Source organism: Nyctibius grandis, chromosome 17 (genome assembly GCF_013368605.1).
Source record: "Nyctibius grandis isolate bNycGra1 chromosome 17, bNycGra1.pri, whole genome shotgun sequence".
Lineage (NCBI taxonomy): Eukaryota > Metazoa > Chordata > Aves > Nyctibiiformes > Nyctibiidae > Nyctibius > Nyctibius grandis.
The window spans coordinates 8,711,375-8,735,179 of record NC_090674.1 but is presented as its reverse complement, the minus strand read 5'-3'; the positions used below and the strand labels follow the sequence as shown (position 1 = coordinate 8,735,179).

General features: G+C 43.0%; 1 protein-coding gene across 1 annotated transcript; it reads right to left on the bottom strand.

Moving 5' to 3' along the window:
• Positions 1-5,775: 5,775 nt before the first annotated feature.
• On the bottom strand, positions 5,776-22,619 carry LOC137671514 (E3 ubiquitin-protein ligase RBBP6-like). Its single transcript, XM_068415109.1, has 13 exons — positions 22,614-22,619; positions 21,277-21,300; positions 16,697-16,741; positions 14,437-14,525; positions 14,239-14,335; positions 13,265-13,404; positions 12,193-12,359; positions 11,338-11,441; positions 10,553-10,890; positions 9,440-9,536; positions 9,281-9,359; positions 9,130-9,187; positions 5,776-6,124 (listed from the first exon to the last, which is right to left on the bottom strand). The coding sequence occupies exons 1-13, from the start codon at positions 22,617-22,619 to the stop codon at positions 5,776-5,778; spliced, it is 1,593 nt and encodes a 530-aa protein (XP_068271210.1).
• Between the last annotated feature and the right edge of the window lie 1,186 nt (positions 22,620-23,805).

Below are 23,805 nucleotides of genomic sequence, written 5' to 3'. Positions count from 1 at the left end.
CTCGAGGATCAAAGAGAACCCTTATTAAGCGGAACTCCTGCTCTCGAGTGCACTGGGAGGGGAGGGGGCACTGCCAGAAGGCAGGTCTCGTTGGGAATTGTCGGGGCTTCAATGCGAGCGGGCAGGGCTAGCCAAGCGGGGTCTCATTCTGATCAGTCGGGACTAGCGACTTTTCCCAGACAAGGGGACAAGCGGGGCTCTGACCTGAATAGGCGGACCTAGCTTGGCGGGGTTCTGACCGGACAAGTCAGGACTAGTGAATTCTCCGGACAGGGGCCGATTGGTCCCTGACACCCTGGGACTCAGCTTGAACCACAACTGGTAGCAGATGCTGTGCTGGACCATCTCTGTGGCTCACCAGCCCACAGAAGGCATGAAATTGAGTGTCCCTGCAGTGAAGCTCTGACTGTTCCCTTCCTGCTGTGTAGGCTACAGCACATCCATCCATGAATCTAAAACCTCAGCTTCCCAAGTCTTACAGTCAACAGAGTGAACTAGACTAACCAGGTGCTGCTTTCTCCAAGTCTTACAGGATTTCCTTTGGAACTTCAGGTATCTTTTGGTCATATTTCCCTAGTTTAGCTTTATACTTGCCTCTTGAGGATGCTAACGGAAAGTATGAAGGTAAATGTCACATGAATCAAATACTGAAAACGAGTGTTTGTGCTATGAAGTCAATAGAGACTCACCATTGGGATGCCAGCTGCCATCCAGCGCGGGATGAAGCAGAGGAGCTGGAAAAGCCCTCTGTTTGGCCACATCTGCAATCAAACACCCATGAGAAGTTACCATCACATGTTCTGATCTACATCATCATGACTAAATAGAAGAACACACCATGGGGTCACATAATGACATGGCACACAGAGGCAGGTCTGTATTCTCACACCTGCAGAGGCGCCTGACTGACTTTGGACTTTGAGCTGGCAGCTCTCAAAGGAAGGAAAAAGTCATGACGTACCCACGCGACCTCCCTGCGGGTCAGCCCTGGAATGCAGCCAGGAAACTGGATAACCATTGCCTGCAGCCACATCTGTAAATGAACACAGGACAGAGCAGCTCCCGTTAAATATTTCAAGACTTCTTCAGATCTGAATGACAGTGAATGCAGTTCAAACACGGCATTGGTCCAGAGCACTCCTCTCTCTCTTCCATGCAGGAACATCTTGCAAACATTTGCTGGGTGCCTGCAGCGTCCACTAACCAGGTCCGGAGCTGTTGGGAGAAAGGACTCCCTGAGCTCACACCAGCTCTAAGCTCAAGCCCAACGTGCCTGCTGTCTTTGCAGCCAGCACTGGAAGCAGCTCAGGGGTGGACTGGCTGCCAAAGACACCTTCCCAAGGCAGATCTCCCCGGGGCACATCACTGAGCCAGGCCCGTTCCCTCTCTGCTCTTCTGCGTGCCCGATCATCAGCCGACGGAGCAGTAAGCTGAACTTCTGTAAACAGAGCAGTAAAATGTAAATCCTCATTGGTTCAAGGGACTTGCCTGTGGGATGGCCCTGAGGCTCACGGACAGGCTCAAGTCGAGAAGACAAGTAGCCATTGCCTAGAGGGACAGCTGTAATCAAGCAGAGATGGAAAATGTTTCCATTGCATGTTGTGATCTACCTCTTCCTTAGCCACCTGCAGTGACTGGAAGGGGGTGAGGTAATGCAACAGGACACATACAAAGGTGTAGGTTCCCACAGCTGAAAAGGAACATGGGTGATCTTTTTGCCAAGACATAGCAGCTCTTCAGGTAAAGAAATATTCATGCCCCCAAAATTGCACGTGAATAACCTATTAAAACCTAAGTGTTTATACCGTCAAGCAGACAGACATTGACAACTTATCTCTGGGATGCCCCAAAGGCTCATAATGTGCATCCATCTGAGAAGCTCGATAAGCTCTGCCAATGCCATCATCTGGAATCAAGCACAGATCAGAGAAGGTTCCACGCACACAGAGGAAGCCCACACTGAAGAACTGGAGGGAAAAGCGATCGTCCAAGCTTGTCGTGGACTAGAGCCTGTGAAAGGCTGCACCAGTGCTGCCCCTGCGTGTTCCTGTGGGCTAGGGACCTGCGGTTCATCCAAGGGGAGCAGGGATGCAGGACTAGAGCAGAAACACCCCTGTTTTCCCAAGCAGACATCTTCCGAGCACGCCCCTCCAGGACACCCCTGAGGCTGAAAACTGGGATCCAGCTGGGAGTGGCAGAGCCACGGTCCTGGGCACGGCTGCAGCCATTCTGGGGAGAAGCGCTGCCTCGGACTGTCGCCTGGTTCCTGTGGTGCTGCTTGCTCACCACCTCCAGCCAAACGTGCATCTTGGGGCAGGCTGCCCTGGGGCAGGGCAGAGTGGCACGGAGCCGGGTGGCCCCACGGGGACTCAGTGCTGGTTCCTTATCCCACACCACCACTCCCAGAGCCTCTGCTCACGCAGAAAATGCCCCTGAAGAGGCTGCAGTCCCTCTATGCCTCCCCATCCCGTGTCTGATGCCCCTGCCCACACCGTGGTGCCTGCCTGGCTCATCCAGCCCACCCCAGCCAGACCCAGCTGCTCTCCCTGACTCAGCCCCAGCCCTGGCCCCACTGCCACCCTGCTGAGGTGCGGTGGATGCCACACTGCACTGCTCAGGGCTGGGTGCTGGCCGCCTGCCCACCTACCTGCTCCCTGTACTCCTCTTGGAGATGCCTGGGTGACCTGAGCTTGCAGGGCCAGCAGGAGGAAGAGGAGGTGGGTGAGAACCACAGACTCCCACCCTCGCACCATGTTGCTGCTGCTGCTGCCGCAATTGCTGCCGCTGCCGCAACTACTGCTGCTGCCGCAACTGGTGCCGCTGCCGGAGCATTGCCCGCAGCTGGCGCGGTGCAGCACGTCAGAACGGGGCTCTGTGACCTCACAGCCCTGTCGGGCCACGCCCTCCACCAGGTCTCCCCAACATGCACCGTTGCCAGAGAATTACTGAAGCTTCACGCTATTGCATTTCCTTGTTCTACATGAGCGTGGAAGGAGCAGAAGTGAAGGGGCGACTTATTTTAGGAGGCAGCACTGCTTATGGGAGTGCACAGGCACTCAAATCTTGCTTCCCAGAAAGTAATTAATCTCAAAATCTCTGTATGAAGAGTGCATAAAAAAGTCAATTTCAAGTTGATTAGCATCAGCGCCAGGAGTATGGAGGCCTCCATCACTGCCACAGTTTTGTCAGTGAGAGGGGAAATGGGGTGAAGTGCGTTATGTAGATTTGTTGTTTTCGTTGCGAAATCGTCCAGAATGGAGGATTGTAGTATAACACCAAGAGATCCTATGGTCTTGGCTTTAGAAAAGAATCAGGGAAAGAGGCGAAAAAGGTGTTGTTCAGCATGTAGTATTGGAAAGAGCTGTATTAAATATGGGACATCAGAAGAGGAGGACATGGATTTATTGGTGGTCCCAGGGCAGGAGAGACAGGAATTGCCAAGGCAGGAGAGGCTAGGGAGAGAAGGAGAAAATGATGTGAGTTCTGTGGGTTCTGATGAAGAAAAAGGGTTTAGTCCTATAGCGGGGAGAACCAGGAGAGGGATAGAGCTTCGTAATGTGGTAAAGAGGGGAGGCACTGCAAGCCCCTCTCCGGCAAGCAGTAGGGAACAAGGGGCCAGTAACAGTTAAAGTTCCTGAAATTAGTGGGCTATTTTTTTATGTTTTTTAACTTTTAAATTCCTTTCTTTTAAGAGATTTGGTTTATAATTATTCTATTTTAAATGTTTTTGAAATTTTATTTTTTAAATTTTATTTCTTTCTCTGTGCAAGTAGTTGCAATGAGCTCTGTGTTGCAGGAGGGAGGGGACAGCAGCGTCACACACGTCACCTCTGCCAGACCCTGAGGCATGCAGGGAGTTCAGAAATGGAACTTGGGGGATGAAGCTGCTGACACAAGATAGAAATCACCCCATCCAAAACGAGCAGTTCCTCCTCCCTGGTCTTTCGTTTTTTTTTCTTTTTGGACCCTTTGCAATACAATTAATTAGCATTAAATTAAATCCACTGAAGTTCTAGTTTTCTTATGTATAGTATTTTTTAAAAAATCTGTCAAAATCCCCTCTGGCACAGGTCTGTGGGTTCAGGCAGGTGCATCCTGATTGCCCTTTAACCTAAAACTTGAGGAATTGAGAGGAAAAACGGGGCACCTGAGCCAAGCCAGCAGTCAGAGTCTGGTGCCTTGACAGCCCTCAGCACCAGCGGCGCGCGGGATGCTGATGAGATGCCTGGAAGGGTTGGAGACATCAAGAACCAGCTGCCGGATTTAGCAAAGGTTTTATTATGATTTAGGGAAAGCTGCAGGATCTGCAGCACCACGGGAGCGATTACAGAGGAAATGAAGCTGGAGAAATCCAGGTTTGAAGGGAAGGCTGATCTGCGGGTGCAAGACGTCGCTGGGAAACACCGAATGGGGTAACGCAGCTGCATTTGATGGATAAATCCTTCCTGTGGAGCAACTGATCACTGCCGGCAGTGGAGGGGGCCAACATGCCCAGGCTGATGCTGCTGGAAAGCCAATGCCTTAGTTTGACACACATTTCCTTTTCATGGCCTTGCTGTTTTTCTTCTCATCCTCCCGAGTGTTTCTCTTTATGTCATAGGAGACAATTACTCCCTGCATCATTCCATGCTGTTAAATCTCAACTGCCTACGTCAGTCCCTATCTTTCCTTGCTGGGCTTTAGGCTGCTGCCCTGGTGTAAACTGCTCCTTGTCTGGGATCTGAAGCTGGCTAATGTAGAGAAGAGCACTGAAAGGGGGCCTACAGGAAAGATGGGGAGGGACCCTTTATCAGGGTCCATAGTGCACCTGCTGTCTGCAGGTGCTCATGATGTCATAGGCTGGTGAGTAGGTGATAGGGCAGAGGCAGGTGTGGTGGTGCAGCCCCCGCCACTCCGCCCCTGGGCCACTCTGAGATCTCAGGATAAGCCCCTTTGTGCTGTTATCTTGGTTACAAGTTCAGTGACTTGGGGGTCAAGCACCCCCTGGCCACACCTGGGCCATCTGCTACCTGCACAGTACATCAGAACCACCCTGAGATGTCAGGATAAGCCATGGGTGCTTTGGGAAAACCTCCCAGTGTGCTATTATCTTGGTTGCAAGTGCAGTTGCCTGGGGGTGGGGGGGGACCAGGCACCCCCTGGCCACACCTGGGCTGTCTGCAGCCTGAATTGCAGACCACAATGACTCAGCACGAATTGGGGAGAGAATGGAAAATACTGACCAAAGCCAATCATCTCCAGATCTGACAAAGAGCAATCCAAGGGGAGACCTCCTGAGCTCTCCGGGACCCCAACAGGCTCTGTGACCCAGTATGTCCCCCTGAGCTGGGACGCCTCTCAGGGTAGATTTCGTGAGGATTGAAAGATTGTCCGTCCATGATTTTGCAAGGACTCAAAGGCCTGATTTCAAGAGGTTCACTGACCATATGTGGATGAAGGCACATAAAATTGAGTAATTCATGAAACTCATGAAAAGGGAAATTTAATTCATAGGTTAACCTCTGTGTGTGTGTGCACAACTTGGTTTAGAAGTATTTGCCTGTCTGTGTGTGTGTGTGTGTGTGTGTGTGCAATTTGATTGAGAACTGGTTGTCTGTCTGTCCGTATGTGTGATTTGATTTAACCTCCATCTGTGTGTGCAACCCTGCTGTCAGTTTCGGGTGACCCTTGCCTTTTTCGAATCTTTAACTAACTGGCTATTTTGATTGTAACAAATTCCATTCAATCGCTCTGTTAAATTGGCTGATGATTAAGTGCTGTTAAGAATTCTACAACCTAATCTTGAGGTAGGATCCATTTAGTGGGAGACTGGCCTCTAAATATGGGACACCTTGACCGTGAATGGTATCTTCTGTGTGGGGGTGACCTTGACCTTGAATGGTATCTTCTGTGTGGGGGTGACCTTGACCTTGAACGGTAATAGCTATGTGACCTTGATCTAGAACGATAGCTATGACTCTTCCCTTTGCCTCTTCTTGGATACGGTAGTGATCGTGAGTTGGAACGAGAATGGGAATGACTACATGATTTGGAGAAGGAGTGAGTGCAGGAAGAATCTGGTCTTGTCCTGGAGCAGGTATGCGAAGTTCCAGAGTAAGATGAACCACTACAGGGAGACTTGGACCTTAAAAAAAACACGCCACACAAAAAATAAATGAAGTTAATGCAAAACAGTCACTCTCCCCAATATTTCTCCTCCCAAGTTTGGTTTGTTTTTTTCTCCCCTCTCTATATACTTATATCAAAGCTTCTTCCAGCATCTGACATAATGCTACTGCAAATCGAAGAACTTGACAACATGTCAACGTTTCTGCTTACAAGACAGGACAGCTGCTGCTTTGTTAGTGTAAAAAACATATGGGAAGGGTAAGTCTATTTCCACTCACTCGTATCATATAAACTACCACAGCTATTGATTGAGTGAAGGTGGTGCATACTGGCCTCTACTGCTACGTGAACGCGCACGTTTCACTACTCCACAGCTACATGCAGTGCAAAACATTTTTGTTGCAGTAAAGAGGCAAAAAGAGCAAGTCTTAATGGCTACAGTGCAGTATCAAATATCAAGGAAACACCACTTTGCCTGAATACAGTAAAGCTCAGTTTTCATATGCCAACTTAGTCTATTTAACTTCACTACTTAGTTGTCAATTTGTACAGGATGCAAAATACTCGTACTGCAGTCTTACATACAGTGCTATTTAATCAACCCTTCAGGCCAGATGTCCTAGCAAAATCTTGCACATACCTCTAGCTCTAACCAAGGATAGTGACCGCATTTCAAGAAAAACCCTACCTAAAAGCTTCTAAACTCAGCCTCTAGTAATATGACTCAATGCCATGACTCTAGGAAGGATGCTGACAGTATTACTACTAGAGAGCTATTCAGACTCCTGCCCAAGTGATTTTTGGCAACAGAAAACATCAGCAACCCTCAGTTTTTTTCTTCACAAGTTTTTCTGGTATTCTTGTTTAAAGAACCATTTCACATTATTCTGCAGATGGCCATTAGTATCATTCCTCCTCTCAACATCCTTCACCAGTTTAAGGTTTCCTTGCAGATGAGTCTGATCTTTTAATTCCTAAGAAGACTTAACAATGTCAACAAAATACTAGTGAAACCCACCAGTTTGCAGTCCAGGTTCAAATGTCTCCGTGTATCCACATGAGAGAGACAAAAGAGGAAATGAAGACACTTTCTCTCACCTATCTCCTCCCAAGTGCTTGGAGGCAATCAATAGTTACAATCAGAATAGGGAGATGCAGAAAGTCCAGCAACTCCACCTCTTCAGTTTCTAGCCTCCTCACGGCTGTCAGGAGGTGAGGGATGTCACTGCAGAGAAGCTTTAGGAAAAGTGACAGCTGCTCCTTAACAACTGCTGCCCAATTAGAACGATCAGTCACCTGTAATCTCTGCCATATTTGAGCTAGGAACCTACATATGAAACTCCTATCACTGCTAATCCCTTCAATCACCCAATCCATCTAAGCACAGAGAGGTGGAGTGGAACTCCTCCTGATTCTTCTAGACAATCTGCTGCTCCATTATGGACATGGAAAGCAGTTACCTGGAAAACAAACTCCTACGCTGCTTTTGAATCTTTTTATATTCCATCAGGTCCTCCGCAAAATCCTCCGTAAACTCATCCAGTTTGGACTTCTTCTTTTCCCTGTTGAAATAAGTTTGACCTTTATTACAATTATAGATTGTCTGTTATTACAAAATTATTACAAGTTTGTAGGAGATGGGGATATCCTGGACGGGGGGACAGTGTACCCAGCTGATCTGGATGCTGACCAGGTGGAAACTGAGGAGAAAATGGTGGTGGCGGTACCCTCAGTGGAAGAGGAAGTGCGTGGGGTGGTGGAGGATACAGGGGAGGTGGAGGCACACGCACAAAGACTGGTGTTGGTGCTGATAGTGTTGAGGCCTGAGTCCTTTGGGTACGTTCACTATGTGGGCATCATCCATTTGAACTTTTAAAGAAACCCCAAAACATGTGTCACTGTTACACTCTGGCCTGATTTTAAAGAGCAAAGCAAATGCAGTGGGAGCATGGTGGCGAGCACTTCTTCTCAACTTAAACATTTTTCTCCCGGCTTTCTCTTCATTTGAGACTATATATGATCCTCATACTTACCTTCCACATACTCATCCCCAACAGTTCCCTCCCTCTTCTCTCCTTATTCTCAGCTTTGCCACTCTGGATGGAGGCTGCCCGTTCTTAAAAGAGACTCCCATCTCCCATGTGCCAAGTGCCCACCGCTCCTCTGCCACTCCTTGATACACTTACTACTTCACACTTCTGATCTTCAAAATACTGCACAAATATTAACTCATCTTCTCTCCAACTTCTTTTTAATTCTTCCACATACGCTTCCTATGTTGTTGTTTCATGATGATGTCTTTGGCCTGGTCTTGTCCCTGAATTTTTATTTCTTTGCTTACTGAATTATGACATTTTAGACAATCTGTGGGGTGGATCCTGGGTTTTGTTTTGGTTTAAGATTTTAGAAACACACTGCACGCTTACAATCTATCTATAACAAATCCATACCAAAAGGAAGGACTGACTTGACGCTGCACTAATAGGTACAGCAGATTCCTCTCTCTCCAACTGAGAGAAAGCAGCTTGGCTATTTGAGCTGACTAAATCAAAGAAATTCAAAATTGTCATAAAAACCCAGCCTTGACTTTTCCAATAATTTGCTCAATCAGTATCAACTAAGTTGTTAAAAAAAGAATGTTGGAGGCTGATTTCTTTTGGGAAATCACTTTCTTCAGAGCTGTGCTGTCGGTAACCAAAAGGGTGGCTTTCCACGTGATTCTTTAATTGTAATTTATTTTTATAGGTATTTATGCTCTCCTCAAAAAGGGTCCATTTTTCAGAGGCCTCTTTTCAATCATGTACTGGAGTTTTATTTCAAATAATCTTACTGCAAGGACAGGTCCCCTTTCTTCAAGCCAATTCAAATGAAGCCATTCAAAACTTAATTACCACTTGTATTCTCCACAACTATCTGGGAACACTTATCTCATTGTAAATCAGCTGTTGTACAAGTTATGTCTTACTGCCTCATTTCACAGCTTACAAGTAGGAATATATTGAATTTCTGTAGAATACTTACAGTTCCCAGCCTGCTCTGCCACCTGCAGAGCAAATTGTACTGGCTCTCATTGGATGGCCTTTGGGAGTGGGGAGAGGAAAAAGAAGAAAATCCCAGTCAGTTTATCTGACGATAATTATTTTAAAGAAATTCTAAAGTTATAGTTACTTACCAGTTGTGGATATTGAATGTCCTTGGGAGCCCAGAAGCCTCGGTAATGCTGGTTGTCCTAGGACTGGAACCTGAGAGCACTTGTGAATAAACGCAAACAGTTGGAAAATAACCTCTACTAAAATACAAGAATCATTGCATCCTTTGAAATAAAATTTACCTTCTCTTCCAACAAACGGCTGACTGACGGAGAGGAAGATTTAGAAGGTCCAGCAGCAGTCACCACAGCAGCAGCAGGTATAGCTACATTGGCATCACTACAAAAAAACCAAATTCTTATTATTCAGTCAGTGTTACTTGAACTATAAATTCCACCGTGAGAAAAAGCTGACTACTGCAAATGGGAAAAAACAGATAGAAAAATCATCTTCACCAGAGTTACAAATGTGAAGTTGGCCAATTCCAAAGGAAGCACTGACGAGAAATCTGTTTGGACTACTGGCATTTAAAGAGAAAGCTCACTAGAGAAATATTGTATTAAGGTAGCCGCACATGAAAGGGTTAGGCAGAGGCTGCCTTAGAGGCTCTTTGGACTTGTGATCTTTTGTATTCAGCTGAGCCTCACAGTCTTCTGGACAGAGCGGCTATTTGCATTCAAGGCCTAAACTTGAAAGGATAGTACAGATCCCTAAACAATAGTACAGATTTTTCATGTATTTTCATATGACTTCACTGGGTTGCAAACTTAGACTGTCACGTTTGTAAATGCTTCACATTTACAGTGTTTCAGTGTTGATTATCTAAATCTCTACTCATCACCGAATACACGGTGTATTACTGAAGATGACTCTGACTTATCATCATAATGATGACAGAAATACTGTAGAAAAAAGGAATGAGAAAGTGCCTCATCAGTTTGACCTCTAAGTGTGCTTTTACACTTCTATTGAAAATAGGATTCTCTCAGTACTAAAGATACGTTAACACACTCCAGAGGGTTTGACATAACTAAATGGTTACTTTAGGAATTGCTAGACACTTGAAATCAAAGGGCTCCTGGGGAAAAAAGGTTCCTCTTTCAGGGCAAACCTGTACTGAAGGACTGAGAAGGGAAGCAGCAAGAAATAACTTCTGAGAAAATGCTTGCATGAGGCACACTTCCAACTTATCCAAGTGTCCTCATTCAAAGGAAAAACAAACAACACAACTTCCACAATCATCTGGAACTGTCACTCATCATAAATAAATCGCTAGCGGAGAAGCTCAAGGAAAAGAATCTAACTTCAGCATTTTGGTGTCTTTCCTATTCATGTTGATCTGCAGATTTACGTACCCAAATGGTCCATCTGGCTTTTCATCATGGAGAGACAGGGACGCTGCTGGAGGGAGATCAGACGCGATGACAGCAGATGGAGTTACTGGCAGCCCTGCTGCCACAGATGACTGAGCAGGGGCCAGCGGTGACAAAGCAGCAGCAGAATGAGAAGCCAGAGGAGCTAACAGAACCATTAGTGGATCTTGCTGTCTGGAAACTTTTGGCCGGAGTAGAGGCTGCACGTTGCACGTTCTTTTTTGTCTCATGAGCGCTGGTGGAGGTGGTGGCGGTGGCAGCTGCTGCTGCTGCTGAATTTGCTTACTGTAGCCAGTTCCATTGTTGAAGTCATTCACAGCCTAGACGCAGAAAAGCGGTTACAAAAAGGAAGTATGAAACTTCAGTCGATATACGAACAAAAGCCTCCACAGAGTAAAATTACCTGTGTCTTCCCGCAAATGCTATCAATCCTAAAATAAATCAACACACTGGTATATGAACACATCACATTAAACACTGACACTAATGATTGGTAACTCAGAGTATCTGTATTTCAAGTACTTCAGTGTTAACACTGAATTTGAAAGTGAGGGAATCATGTTAAACAAAAGCATGACCTGAATTTACCAGATTCTCTCTAAAGAGTTGTAAGCTTCTGTAACAACAGAAGATGTACTTGAGGAGTAAATTTAGCCTTATTCAATTTAGCCTCACTTAAGGAGATGCAAATTAATATTTTCTTCCCTTTCAGCTTTTTACAAATAGGCTTTTCTTACAAACAGTTTACGTAAAAGTCATCATGTTACCTGGCGTAGGAACTTGTTGGCATTTAAAGCATCCGGAGAAACATCCGTCTGATGACACGTCGGGCATGTATGTTCCTCAGATTCCAGTAATGCTGTTCTAATACCTGTGAACAAGAAGAATCATCAAAATAGTTTTTAGTCAACCTACGGGAATTTTGGGGGTTCTAAACAATTATAATAACACATAGATGATTCATGGGCGCATATGGTCTTAAATGGAGAGCATGAAGCTATAAATGTTCAATAGCGTTAAAAAATCTAGTATGTAGCAAATAACTGTACAGTTTTGGTATTTTACTAGTGTAACAGTTGGAGATGTAGAGGAGGCTGTGTCTTGATGTTTCGACTAGTCTTCCTTCCGCTATCTATTATAGTGAGAAGTCACCAACCTCAAGGTTAATGAATAAAACACATTGCAAAAAAACATTAACAAGTTTAAGTTCTGGAGGTTTTAATCAACTCTCCCATGGAGAAGAATGTGGATTACATGCCTGACTATCCGTTTGTCACAGACCACGGTAGGTCACCACAGTTGGCTATCTAATTTTGCGTGAGAGAAAGGGTTGTGGACAAACTAAATGCATTCAGTACCTAGTGCTGTCATCACCTGCACAAGTATACATTCTTCTCACACTTGTCCTTCCGCATGCAAAGAGGATTTAACTAGATACGTAAAATGGGAAAAATGCTTTCTGCCTTTTTTTTTCCCTTTATACGAGAAGAGTCCTTTCCTATTCAGGGCACAGTTAAGTATTAAATACAAGTGGTAACAAAGAAATTTCATTTTCTCCTATTTCTGCTTTCAGAAAATCCGATGCGATGTCTCAGATTAACAAAGATGGGAGTAACACTTACATTCATCACAATAACTGTTTCCACAGCAGGGAATAACAGCTGCATCGGTCATTATCTCTTTGCAGATGAGACATAACAACTCATCTGGAATAGGATCATCTGAGGAGGAGGGTGGCTCCTCTGGTAAAAAGTGAGGCTTCTCCTTCTTTCCTCTAGCATAAGCTTCCCAGGAGGTGGGGTGGGGAAAGAAAAAGAAAAAAGTTAAAGATGGGTAAAGGAAACTGTCCCAAGCTTTGGATTTTATCCAAGGAAGATAATAGATGGAATTCTTCTCCCTCCACACTAGCCTTCTAAAATGTAGACATTTAGTTTAAACTACTTTGTTAGAGCTACAACACCACAACAGCAAGGGCGGAACAATTTTCCTTCTGCGGAACTCTCCCATTCGTTGGATCAACAAGAAATTAGCTCAGACTAGAAACATCATGTTTTCACAGATAGAAATCAGGTGAAATGAATCCCACCTCTCCTTTGCCAGAGGGTAGATGTCAATTGCAGGCTCAGGATCAAGTGAGTCTCTGAGTAATTACACAGTATAAATGAAAGAAGTCTGTGTTACAGCTTCTACAAAAGGAGATCCATGACAGAAAACCAGAAGTGCTACCAAGTGCATTTTAAAACAGCCACTCTTGCCAGCACACAGTAGAATTTCCTTAGATTATAGCAACAAGAAAACTTCACTCTGTTTTGCACATGGGATTTGATACAAGTCAGAGGGGGAGGAAAGCTCGGTCCAACAGCTCGTTGTTACATTTTGCAAGAGGCCTTTGAAACATAAAGCAGAAGCAAAATGAGCTCTCAAAGAAAACGCCTCCAACTGTAAACACAATTGACATGGTTTGCAGAAACACAGATTCTTAGCAGACCACCAGTTTCACCAACTTCCAGGGGCATGAACAGTAGTGCCACGCTTTTTTAATATTAGGAAGTCTTGCAGATGTTAAGATACAATGACAATGCTTCCTCCCCTGTCATTCCAGATGCTGGCCAACTTGGTTGCACTGCCCCTCAGACATTTACACGTGGTTTCTCTCGTTCACGTTTTGGTCAGTCCAATTCATTCCATACTTACGCATTAATAATGGGTATTACATATTTCCCAGTGTTGGTCAGCATAGCCCCTTTTGTCTTGGGATCTTTCACCTCCATCAGGAAACTCTTTGGAATTCCTGTGCTCTTTTTCACTCTGGGAACAGGCTCAAAATTTTTGACCTGTTCAGAAAAGAAATGCAGATATATCTCATCTGAAGAAATACACTTAAAATGACACTTCAGTGATTATTTGAAGCAGTAAAACCCTTTGATCTTCTCCATTTACCTAGAGTAAGAGTTGCTCGACTGAAATATTATTTTCCTAAATGAATATAGGCAGGATGGTCCAAAGGCTTGAGCAGTGTTTTGAATTCAATGGCCGTTCTTTGGCTTAACTTCAGGTTCCTTAAGGGTGAAATATCCCTCAGCTCACCATCCACTCAGACAAGAGACACAAACCCGCTCCTCCTCCAAAGCACAATTCAGAGGGAGAGCTTAATTCAGTGCTCTGAGTCAGTCACTGGGGAAACTTATATCCACCATCTAGATATGAGGGCTGAGTTCATAGCTCATGCATATGCCTTCAGTGAGTCATGTTAAATGGCATGAATGCTCAACCAGAGGCTCGTGTAATTAAAACACACAAACATTCAATAAATGGGGTCAACAGAAACATCTTGTTTTTCTACAACTTATTAAAACTGTGAAGTGTTCATAAAAAGAGTTAAAACCAGAAAAATTTCCAAGAATACTGAAATATATAATAAGATGCATGAACATTCACAAAGATCTATGGGCATATGTAACTCCCAAGACCTAGAAGAAAGAAAATTTTACATCCGTAATTCCAGTTTTCCCTTGAATTTTGAAAGGCTTTGCAACATTGCCATATAACCTCAGTATTTCACCCCAAGAGAAACAATTCTTAAGGTGAGGATTCATGGATCTGTTACGTAACTGCCAAGGCAAAAAAGTTAAAAACTAAGGAGCACCAGAAATCCCCCACAATCTTACCCTGTTTGCTGGGCAGTTCTTTCTATAGTGGCCAGGTTTTCCACGAGGAAAGCAAGTATATGATGGTGGAGGTGGACCCGAGGGATTCTTCATGTAACTAAAAGAAAAAAGTATGCATGTGTCTCTCTTGTTAAAACAAACATCTCCACAATTTTTCCATAATCTTCAAAGAACAGATTTGACATTATCAACACTTACTTGATGGGATCATATGCACGGCAAGACTGTATCATCATAGCTTTTATTTTCTCTTCTTCAGAAGCATTGGCTTCAGCCAGATTGGCAGTCTGTTTGACAGGTAACAATTGGACACACACGTTAGAAACACTTTGAAGCCCACACAGCCAAAGACAACGTCCCTCACCCAGTCCTGTGAAGAGCAGCACAACGCCAGCTGAGGTTGCATGAAAAATGCCACTTCTATAAAATATAGTTGTCCTGAAGACGTTCTGGGGAGTCCTTACGCCATTACATGGTGTTCATGTGTCTGTTCACCTCCTTGAAAAGAGCATTCTGGGGCACTCAAAACTTTAGGCTCTCTCTGTACCTTACATCAAGACTTGTCTTGAACCAATCCAATTGCCTTGCAAGTGGACTGAAGCTATGTGTAGAAAAAATCAGACTATCCAGTATTTTGAGACTGATTTTAAGCTCCAGACCATTTGAAGGACAAGATATCCACCATACATTTCATTGGGAAAGGTGTTTGCTAGTCTCAGTATTTACATTTTGCAGCATTGAAAGGACACACAACTTAGGAGTCAGGGAAGCTGTTTTTGCCTGCTGAAATTCAGCTTCAGGCACAGAAGCGTTAAGAGGAATCAAGCTTTTTATAATCCCTCAGCAAAGCAAAATATTCTTTTCAGCAGAAATTTGACCATCATGTCTTGTAGGCAGTCCAAACTGCATGTTCTCCCCCTGCTAACTTCTTCCTATTAAGGTATTTAACTACAGTAAGCAAAGCCTGCAGTTTTTTCCTGTTGACTGTGTCCTTTTAACAGACACTAAGATAAATGGTATGCAGAACTGGATCTTCAAACGATTGAAGCCAGCTGATTTTTTTAAGTAGTATTTGTTCAAATGTTTTGATTACACACTAGTCCTGATACAAGCAGGGTCTTAAGGAGTGTCTGTAAATGATTTGGACCTTCAAGCACCGATCACTCAGATCAGCCACTCATGCTTTGGTTTTCCTATGCATTCATTCACAAAAGCAACCAACTAGTTGCAACATTTTATTAGTGGTTGTTTCACATACACGGTTTGTTCTCAACAGTAAACGAATCCAGATCGACATCTATGAAATCATTTCCATTAACATTTACAGAAAACTTTAGAGACACCAGACTAATATTTCTGAACCCAAACGGTTTACAAAACACATCCAAAACCCACAAAACATTAATAGGAATAGACCACAGAGTATGCCACACATACACATTGGTATATTCCTGCGAACAACTAGGTACATTTACACAATTTACACAGTCTGCATTCAAACTAATTAGATTGTGCTGTCCACTGTGTTTGTACTACAATTAATGAAATGGTGCAGCATCCAAAGAACGGATCTAGAACTATAATGACTAGAAATTCAAAAATAGCCACGCAATTGTCCACGTTCCAGAAACACTTCTATTTTGGCTCTTGCAACCCCCACTGAAATGTCCATAACTTACAGCCAATTAAATTCTTCTGTCAAAATTGTGTTACTTTCCAGTGCTAAATTAACGAAACGTATGCAAATTGGTAAACAGTGGCTTAAGTGTTCCTTCTTTTTGTCTTGAGATGAGTAGGAGAGGCTGAGGGAGCTGGGTCTCTTTAGCTTGGAGAAGTGGAGACTGAGGGGGGACCTCATTAATGTTTATAAATATGTAAAGGGCAAGTGTCACAAGGATGGAGCCAGGCTCTTCTCAGTGACATCCATTGACAAGACAAGACGCAACGGGTGCAAGCTGGAACACAGGAGGTTCCAGATAAATATGAGGAAAAACTTCTTTACAGTGAGGGTAACTGAACACTGGAACAGGCTGCCCAGAGAGGTTGTGGAGTCTCCTTCTCTGGAGACATTCAAAACCCACCTGGACGCGTTCCTGTGTGACATGATCTAGGTAATCCTGCTCCGGCAGGGGGATTGGACTAGATGATCTTTCGAGGTCCCTTCCAATCCCTAACATTCTGTGATTCTGTGATTCTGAGTAATACTGCAACGTAATGTGGAGGCCAATAAGGTGCTCCCCTTCTATCTTCCCAAACTGGGAACTACTCTTTACCGGATCGTATCGAAATATACGCACATTTTAAAGTTAAAACAAAGATTTTAAGTTATTAAAAATTAAATTAAAGTTTTGTTCACATTGCAACAGTTATCCAGCTATAGATCACAGTATAAGATTTAAATATACGAAGCAAATGCTTTGTTTTGATTTTTAAGTATTTGACAAGAATATAGATATACCTTAGTAAGCTGGGTCAGAGAAACAGATGCAGAAGAGTCATCAATCTGTTCACAAAATATAAAAACACATATTCAAGATTTAGTCAAAGGACAGTAAGAGTTAACCTCTACTGTAATCTGAAAATCTGTACTATACCTTCTGGGTGTCACTCAAAGAGGCATTTCCAACCTAGTGGAATGTGTATTTGTTCAAAACAAAGTCCAAACCTATGACAGCTTAAGAGTGCCTATGAGGTGAAGGAGAAGAAACTAGAAGAACCAAACCTGCTTGAGATCAATTTATTGCTCCAGAATAGCTCAGAAAGGGACCCAGTTGTGTCAAATGCTCACAACTGTTTAAAAGTCAAAGGGGTAAGGAAGCTGTCCATTTTCAGCTAAACAGGATGCTAAAAAAAATATTTAACTTTATTTGAGAAGGAAGCATCACTACAGGAGACTTATTTTCAGTGCAGTTTGTAAATTAATCAGTTCATGTCTCATCATTTCTAAATGCATATGGTTATGCTTTTCTGAACACAGTAGCTGCCTGTCCAAATAAAGCACAGGCACATCAGCCCTGAAACAGGAACTCTGCCCCTCCGTCACTAAGTTTAAAAATGCCAAACTCACCATATCCCACAAAACCCAAAAAAAACCCAACAATCCTAAAGATTAGCCATACAAGTAACCCACCACTTTGTCTAGAAAAAGATAAACTTTTGAAAGATAAATTACTGATTTGGAAGAGAAGTTACTGAAGTAAAGGGGTTTACCATGACAGAGTAGCCTAAAAAAATGGAGAAAACTGATTCTTGCATTTTATTAGACCACAAGCCCTGCTATCCAAATTCGTTTGGGAAGGGCTAGAATTTAGTAGTGTTCTCCTTGCTATCAGACCAAAAACAATTTTTAATGATGATGAAAACATGGAGTCAGAGTACAAGCGTGTAAATTTCTTTTTCCATTGCAACCACATTCCTCCCTCCCAGCTACCTACTGGAACAGCCTGCAGGAATGAAGTCCTCATGCCACTCGTTAGTCATGGGCTACAGTGTTTACTGAGAACTAATTGTGACGTGCAGTTTTTCAACAAATAAAAAGGGGAACTCTTATCTTGTTCCTTTTCCAGTATATTGAATTATATTATGCCACAAGTAGCGGTGAAGCTGACACTAGGAAAACATTGTCAAAAAAAGACTCAAATCACGGCTCATTGTGTCTTAAGTTATTCAAAAATGTAGACTAAATTTTCACACTGCAACCTGAACAGCTCTCCTCAGGAGGTTACTAAATTGATCACAAGAGAGATTAAAACCCTTCCTTGGAAAAAGCTCTTGTCCTTTATTACCTAATGGAGTGGAAGAATTCAAGGGAGCAGTTGTAGCGGACTCTGGGGGAAAAAAGTATCTACATGCAGAAGAGGATTCCTCACTCCCGTTAATCCTTCCTTCTCTCTATGTTTAGGAAAGCACATACAACATCACTGTACTACTAAGTAAAATTTCTTGAAAATGTGCCCTTGGAGAGGAACACCCAGATGTGGCAAAAGACCTTCTTTCCATTGCAAGTCTTACCAGAAGATCCAACTTTCCTTTTTTCTTTTCAGAACATTTTGTACCCAGTTCTGTTAAAAAGGAAGTCTGATGAAGCCTTTTCAAGCTTCATGCTCCATATGCCACTCCTTTTCACAAGTGGGAAAACAGGCCTGTGTTCTCTCATGGCAGGCACAGCCACAATCATTTTGTGTTTTTTCAGAAGCAAACAAGAAATTAGGAAAGCTCTCTGTTGGAGTCTAGCATTAAACGGTCCAGTATTGACCACTAACTGAAACATAACAGTTCAGAAACTACTAATTAGTTCTTCTATCTTTTTAGGCAGCAGTTATTCTATGGCCAGCAGACAACAGTCTAATTTCTTAAAGGAGGTGATAGCACTCCTTTCTACTATCTACAGTTATCAAAAGCAGCAAATAGATAATTAAGGTACTATTTAGTATGTTTGCCCAATGGCCATCTTCCAATGATCTTACATTCTTTGTCTTTTCTTTTCTCCTTTAACTTTCTACTGAAGTAATTCCTGCCAGTCCCTCCAATCGGTCAAGTAGAAACAACACCTCCATGAAACTTGTATAAAACACTAAGATAATACTGCAGAACTGGGAAAAAAAAAGCAAAAACACCCATCCAAAAACCTCCCCATCAAAACAGAATTGACAGTCGATGTACTAACTCCCATTTCAAACAGAAGACTAAACAGCAACTAACATAAAGCAAGTGGGAAAGGGGACAGAAAATTGGAGGAAAAGGCTCATCTCACTGCTGGAGTGCTACATTTAAATTACAGTGGTTTCCTAAAACCCAACAGCTTGGCTAAACTAAAAATTCAGCCAGGAAGGATCACAGTTGTGTTTGATGGCACTACCACGATGGGCATGACTCTGCATTTCTGCAGACAAATACCAACCAGAAATCTTTGCAGGTACTGGAATAGTAGTGGTAAAACAAAATGGATCCACTTTTTTGCCGTGGCTGTAGTAACAGTAGGGCAGCAGCACAAATTTGGAAGTGTAGCATGACAGCTAACATAAGAGCAAGAATAAGAAGAAATAGTCAAAGTAGAAGCTTTTGTGCAGCCTTTTTAAAAATCTCTTAACTCATTTTACTTTTGCTGCTTTACTGCTCAACAATAATGGGCAAGCTTTGCAGTGCTTTATTCCTACCACACTAACATCCTGGTTCTGCTTTGAAATACATACAGAAATACGTGTCTTTTAAAACTCAAACAAACCAAAACCCAAACACCACACTTTAGACCAAGACCTGAGTTAGCTTTAAGAATAAAGCTACTTGTGTCCCAACACCAGAAGCCCCTGAGGCTGCAGTGCTTTCACAGTGAGAGTGAGAGAGACAGAGGACTTGTACAGAGAGATGCAAGGCTTCCACCCTCCCTATGGCTACCCACAACCCAAATCAGGCACAGTCAGAGCAAACAAGAAGGGAATGGTTTTGCTTTGTCTTTCATTTACTTTCATTAGCTCTAACTAACCATAAGTCTTCCCTTCCACTCCAGGATTCTTCTTTTTTTTTTTTTTTTTTTTAATTATTTTTGAGACATCTCTATTAGCTTACGGTCAGATGCTACTTAGAAATGTAATACTGACATGCCAGGGAACACACAAGGCTAAAAGAATGTTAACCTCATTGATAAACATGTGACTTGTGTTTATACACATGCTAGTAACCAAAAAGAAAAATAACTCTTTTCAAGAAATAAAAACCCACCTGAATTAGGTCCAATACTATAAATGTGCTTTAAATAAATGTATTACGTCAAAGACCAGGATCACTGGGCCAGTTAAACTAACTCAAACTCACAAGGAGAGGCATTCATGTCCAAAAAGGAATTCGAACCAATCAGTGATAGAAACATAAATGTCAGATTTAGACTTCATGTTTTTAGACCTACATACAAAAAGTTTTCAGGTTTAAGTTGATTGTATACCATTCCACGAGAATCAGAGGCTGTATTCTTCACAGAACACAGAGCCAGAGTTCACGAATTTTTTTTAAATGCTGCCCTTTTCCAAATATAAATTCTAAGTGGTGGTACACTAAAGAAAGGCTCAACCTTTGGGAAATTAAAGCAGCATCCAAGCCTGAAGTCACCCAGGTCCAAAAATGTACTGCAGCAGTTCAGAAAAACAACAGGGATTTTACCCACCAATACACCAGGCTCTAACCTTGTGCCACAATTTGTACACTGTGGTTTAGGTATTTTCATTTGCAGACAAACTATAAAACTAAACTGCAGCATGAGATAAAGTGGAAAGATCAAACGCAGAACTTCAGAATACCACTTTGTGTAGTAACGGTAACCTATTAGAGACATCTATGTATTATGTATATCACTTCAATTATACAGTTTTAGGAACAAATACCCAGGTATTTAAGGACACGAAAAAGAATCATTGAGCTGCACAGAACTGTCCTCAAAACGGATGGGATATGTTGGGTTTGGTATTTCTTTGAACCCCCAAGACAAATGTAAGAAACAGTACCAAGTTCAACAACAGTGATTTCTCGGTGGGTTTTAATAACATTTTCAAAAGCCATCAGGCAAAAAAAAAAGGATTTCAAAACAAAAGCTAAGTGATACAATGTGAAAATGGAAAAAATACACTCCAAATAATTTCTATTGCAAGAAACAAAAAGCACCCCACAACCTATACAAACATATATATTACCAGCTATAGACAGAGGCAGGGCATGGCACCATGTTCAATTGGGCAAACCTTGAACATACATGATCTAAAAATGATCTTGTATTATCGGTACAACACAAAGTCATCCAGGAAATATTCTAGCATATTCAATAGGCAATACAATGCATTGCTAGGCACAAATACCAATATTCACATTACAGCTGTGCAAACGGTGGCGTTACTCAGATTTTACTATGCTGAATCAAATACATTGTATTTACAACGTATACTCTTTTAATGGAAGATAGATTAAGTAATGTTTGGAAAATTAATACATGGCTACATTATTTAGAATTAAATGCAGTGTGTAGAAAATGTGTGAGATTGTGTTTTTACACACCGCTTTTGATGTTCCACTCACTTGCTCCGTTCAACTTCTAGAAAAAAGAAGAGATAAAGGTGATCAGGACTTAAAATAAAGCACTTGTACGCAGCATAAAGCAGTGAAAACAGATTCTAAAACCTCAACATCAAAACATTATGTTCTGATAGTCTAGTGAATATGGAAATTTATTCCTGTACATAAACTGTTCTCTCTTGGTACATTCAGTGCAACTAAACCACCCCCACCCGCCCAAATCCCATTTCTACTTTGTCACAAATCACTCTCAGCCTTGCAGCTATAGAACACAACAGTGCAAGAGGAAGTCCTCAGCTATTTTGTCTCTGCTACATAAGTATCAAAAATATGAAGCCTGTACTACAGTTTGGTGTTCTTCAATCAAAATAAAAAAGCAACTGTAGCCAATCTGTATCCCCCCAGTATTACAAACAGGTACGAGGTACAGTACTGTAGGTTATAAGAAAGAACAGCGATAGCCGAGACACTTCCAAGTGCAAGTTTACTTAAGTCAAAAAGAATCAGTCATCTGACAAAGCAATAACAAAAGTGCCCGCAGCATAGCCTTTAGAACACTGTTTCTTTGTGGAAGCACAAGCACTCTGTGCACACATCTGCCATATTTAGCCATGAAAGTGCCAAAATACTAAATGGGTTACATATGCTCTATTGACCAAAAAAAGCAGTAGAAATGTCCCCTGAAAGCAGTTCCTAGGATTTGGTGCCATTTAGAACTCCAGTGACCAAAGAAATAGGTCTGAATTGCCAGAATTTGCATTAAGATAATGTGGAGTATTTATTACATTTGACAACTTGCTGAGATTCCACATACTCATGGATCTGCGTCTTTATGCTATTGATCATGGATCAGACATGCCACCATGGATAAAATTAACAAACAATTCATCCATCATCCAAAACGTCCCATGAGCAGAGGCAATTCAAAGGCTGCTGTGGAATTTATGTGCAAATCGAAAGGCTCCTGCTTCCTGCCACTGCTAGAACACCCTGTGGGGATCTGTCCCCTTCCTTTTGGGCATTGTCTCAGAAATCTGTGCCACGTGCTCGGGCGACATCTTGTGGGGACTGCCTGGAATGCCTGATCTTGGCAACGCTCGATGATGCAATAAGGTAGGCCCCCCGCCTCCACCCGCCTCCGGATGTGTGTCTCCGGCGACCGCCTAGCAAGGGGCCAATCCTATGGCGCTGGAACCGGACATGTCCCGCCTTCGGACCTGTGATTGGTGCGAACTGTTGACTGGCAACTCCAAGTCACATGACTCTGCCGAAAAACTCTATAAAAGAGGCTGGATCGCTCGACCACGCGGGACCCTCACCGCCATCTTCCAACTAACAACAAAAGGGAATCCGCGGGACGCCGCTGGAGCTCTCAGGGTGGTGAATATTCTTTCTCTCTTAACTGTTTTCTTTTTCTCTCTTTCTTTTACTTCTCTCTCTCTCTCTCTCTCTCCCCCCCTTCCTTGCTCATTGAGTTGCCTCATTGTTGGACTTAATAAAGTCAGAGTTAAGTTTGTTGATACCGTGCCTCGGTTGTGCTTTGTCTGAACTCAAGGATCACGAATCTATTTTATTTCGGGTCAGGATTTTTGGGGGTGCTTTACCTGCAGGCAAGTTAAGCATACCGGGTGATAATTTGGCGGGCCCCACGTGGCGGGGGCTGTCTGCATTGAACCAGGCACGCCGCACGTGGGCTGCACTGGAGTTATTTATATTTTGGCGGGCACTGCGCGCGGGCTCTCTGCATTGGACCAGGCACGCCGCACGTGGGCTGCACTGGAGTTACTAGTTAGGCGGGTCTCTCTCTCGGGGACTGTCTGCATTTTATTTCTAGATTTGCTTTTGAGGACTAATTAGGCATGCCTACGACCTACGTAGGCTGTCTGCATTTTATTTCTAGATTTAGTCCTTTTTTACTAATTAGGCGGGCCTTTTAGGCTGTCTGCATTTTATTTCTAGATTTGCTTTTGAGGCGGACCTAAATCCGGAACCCGACACACCCTCAGGCTCGCAATGACAGCCACGTACCTCCTGAAGTTGAGGAAGTAAAGGGAAATAATTTAGATTGCCACACAATGGTTTCTTCACCCATTTACCTTGAAGAACATACTACAAAACGTGCATTAATACCATCCACACAGGTTAGAACCAGTATGTCTTCTGCTTCTGGAGCTCCTAGCTGCTGATATCTATGGAAAAAAGTGTTACAGTCCTCTCATAGAATGTGGCACTAAGTTCCACCTGCCTGTAACAGCTTTTATCCTACGGTTAGGGGTTGCAGAACTAGGAGGAGCTGTTGCAAATGTGTCAAGAGAATTAGAAAAGGCATTAATGAAAGCACAGAGAGTATTACAGTCCCACAGGAAGAAATCAAATTATTATCACAAACGGTAAAATAGAATCGATCAGACCTAGACCACCTTTTAGAAGTACAGGACAGAGTATGTGCATGATTGAATAACAGCTGATGGGATTTTTATGTAAATCAAGACCAGAAGAATGAAACTGATT

Excerpts from the sequence above, each read along its gene's own strand:
- LOC137671514 (XM_068415109.1), bottom strand. Across the intron at positions 16,742-21,276 it reads TGAGTGGAACATCAAAAGCG|ATTGATGACTCTTCTGCATC; the intron begins GTGTGTAAAAAC and ends TTTTGTGAACAG. Across the intron at positions 14,336-14,436 it reads CGTGCATATGATCCCATCAA|TTACATGAAGAATCCCTCGG; the intron begins GTAAGTGTTGAT and ends TTTTTCTTTTAG.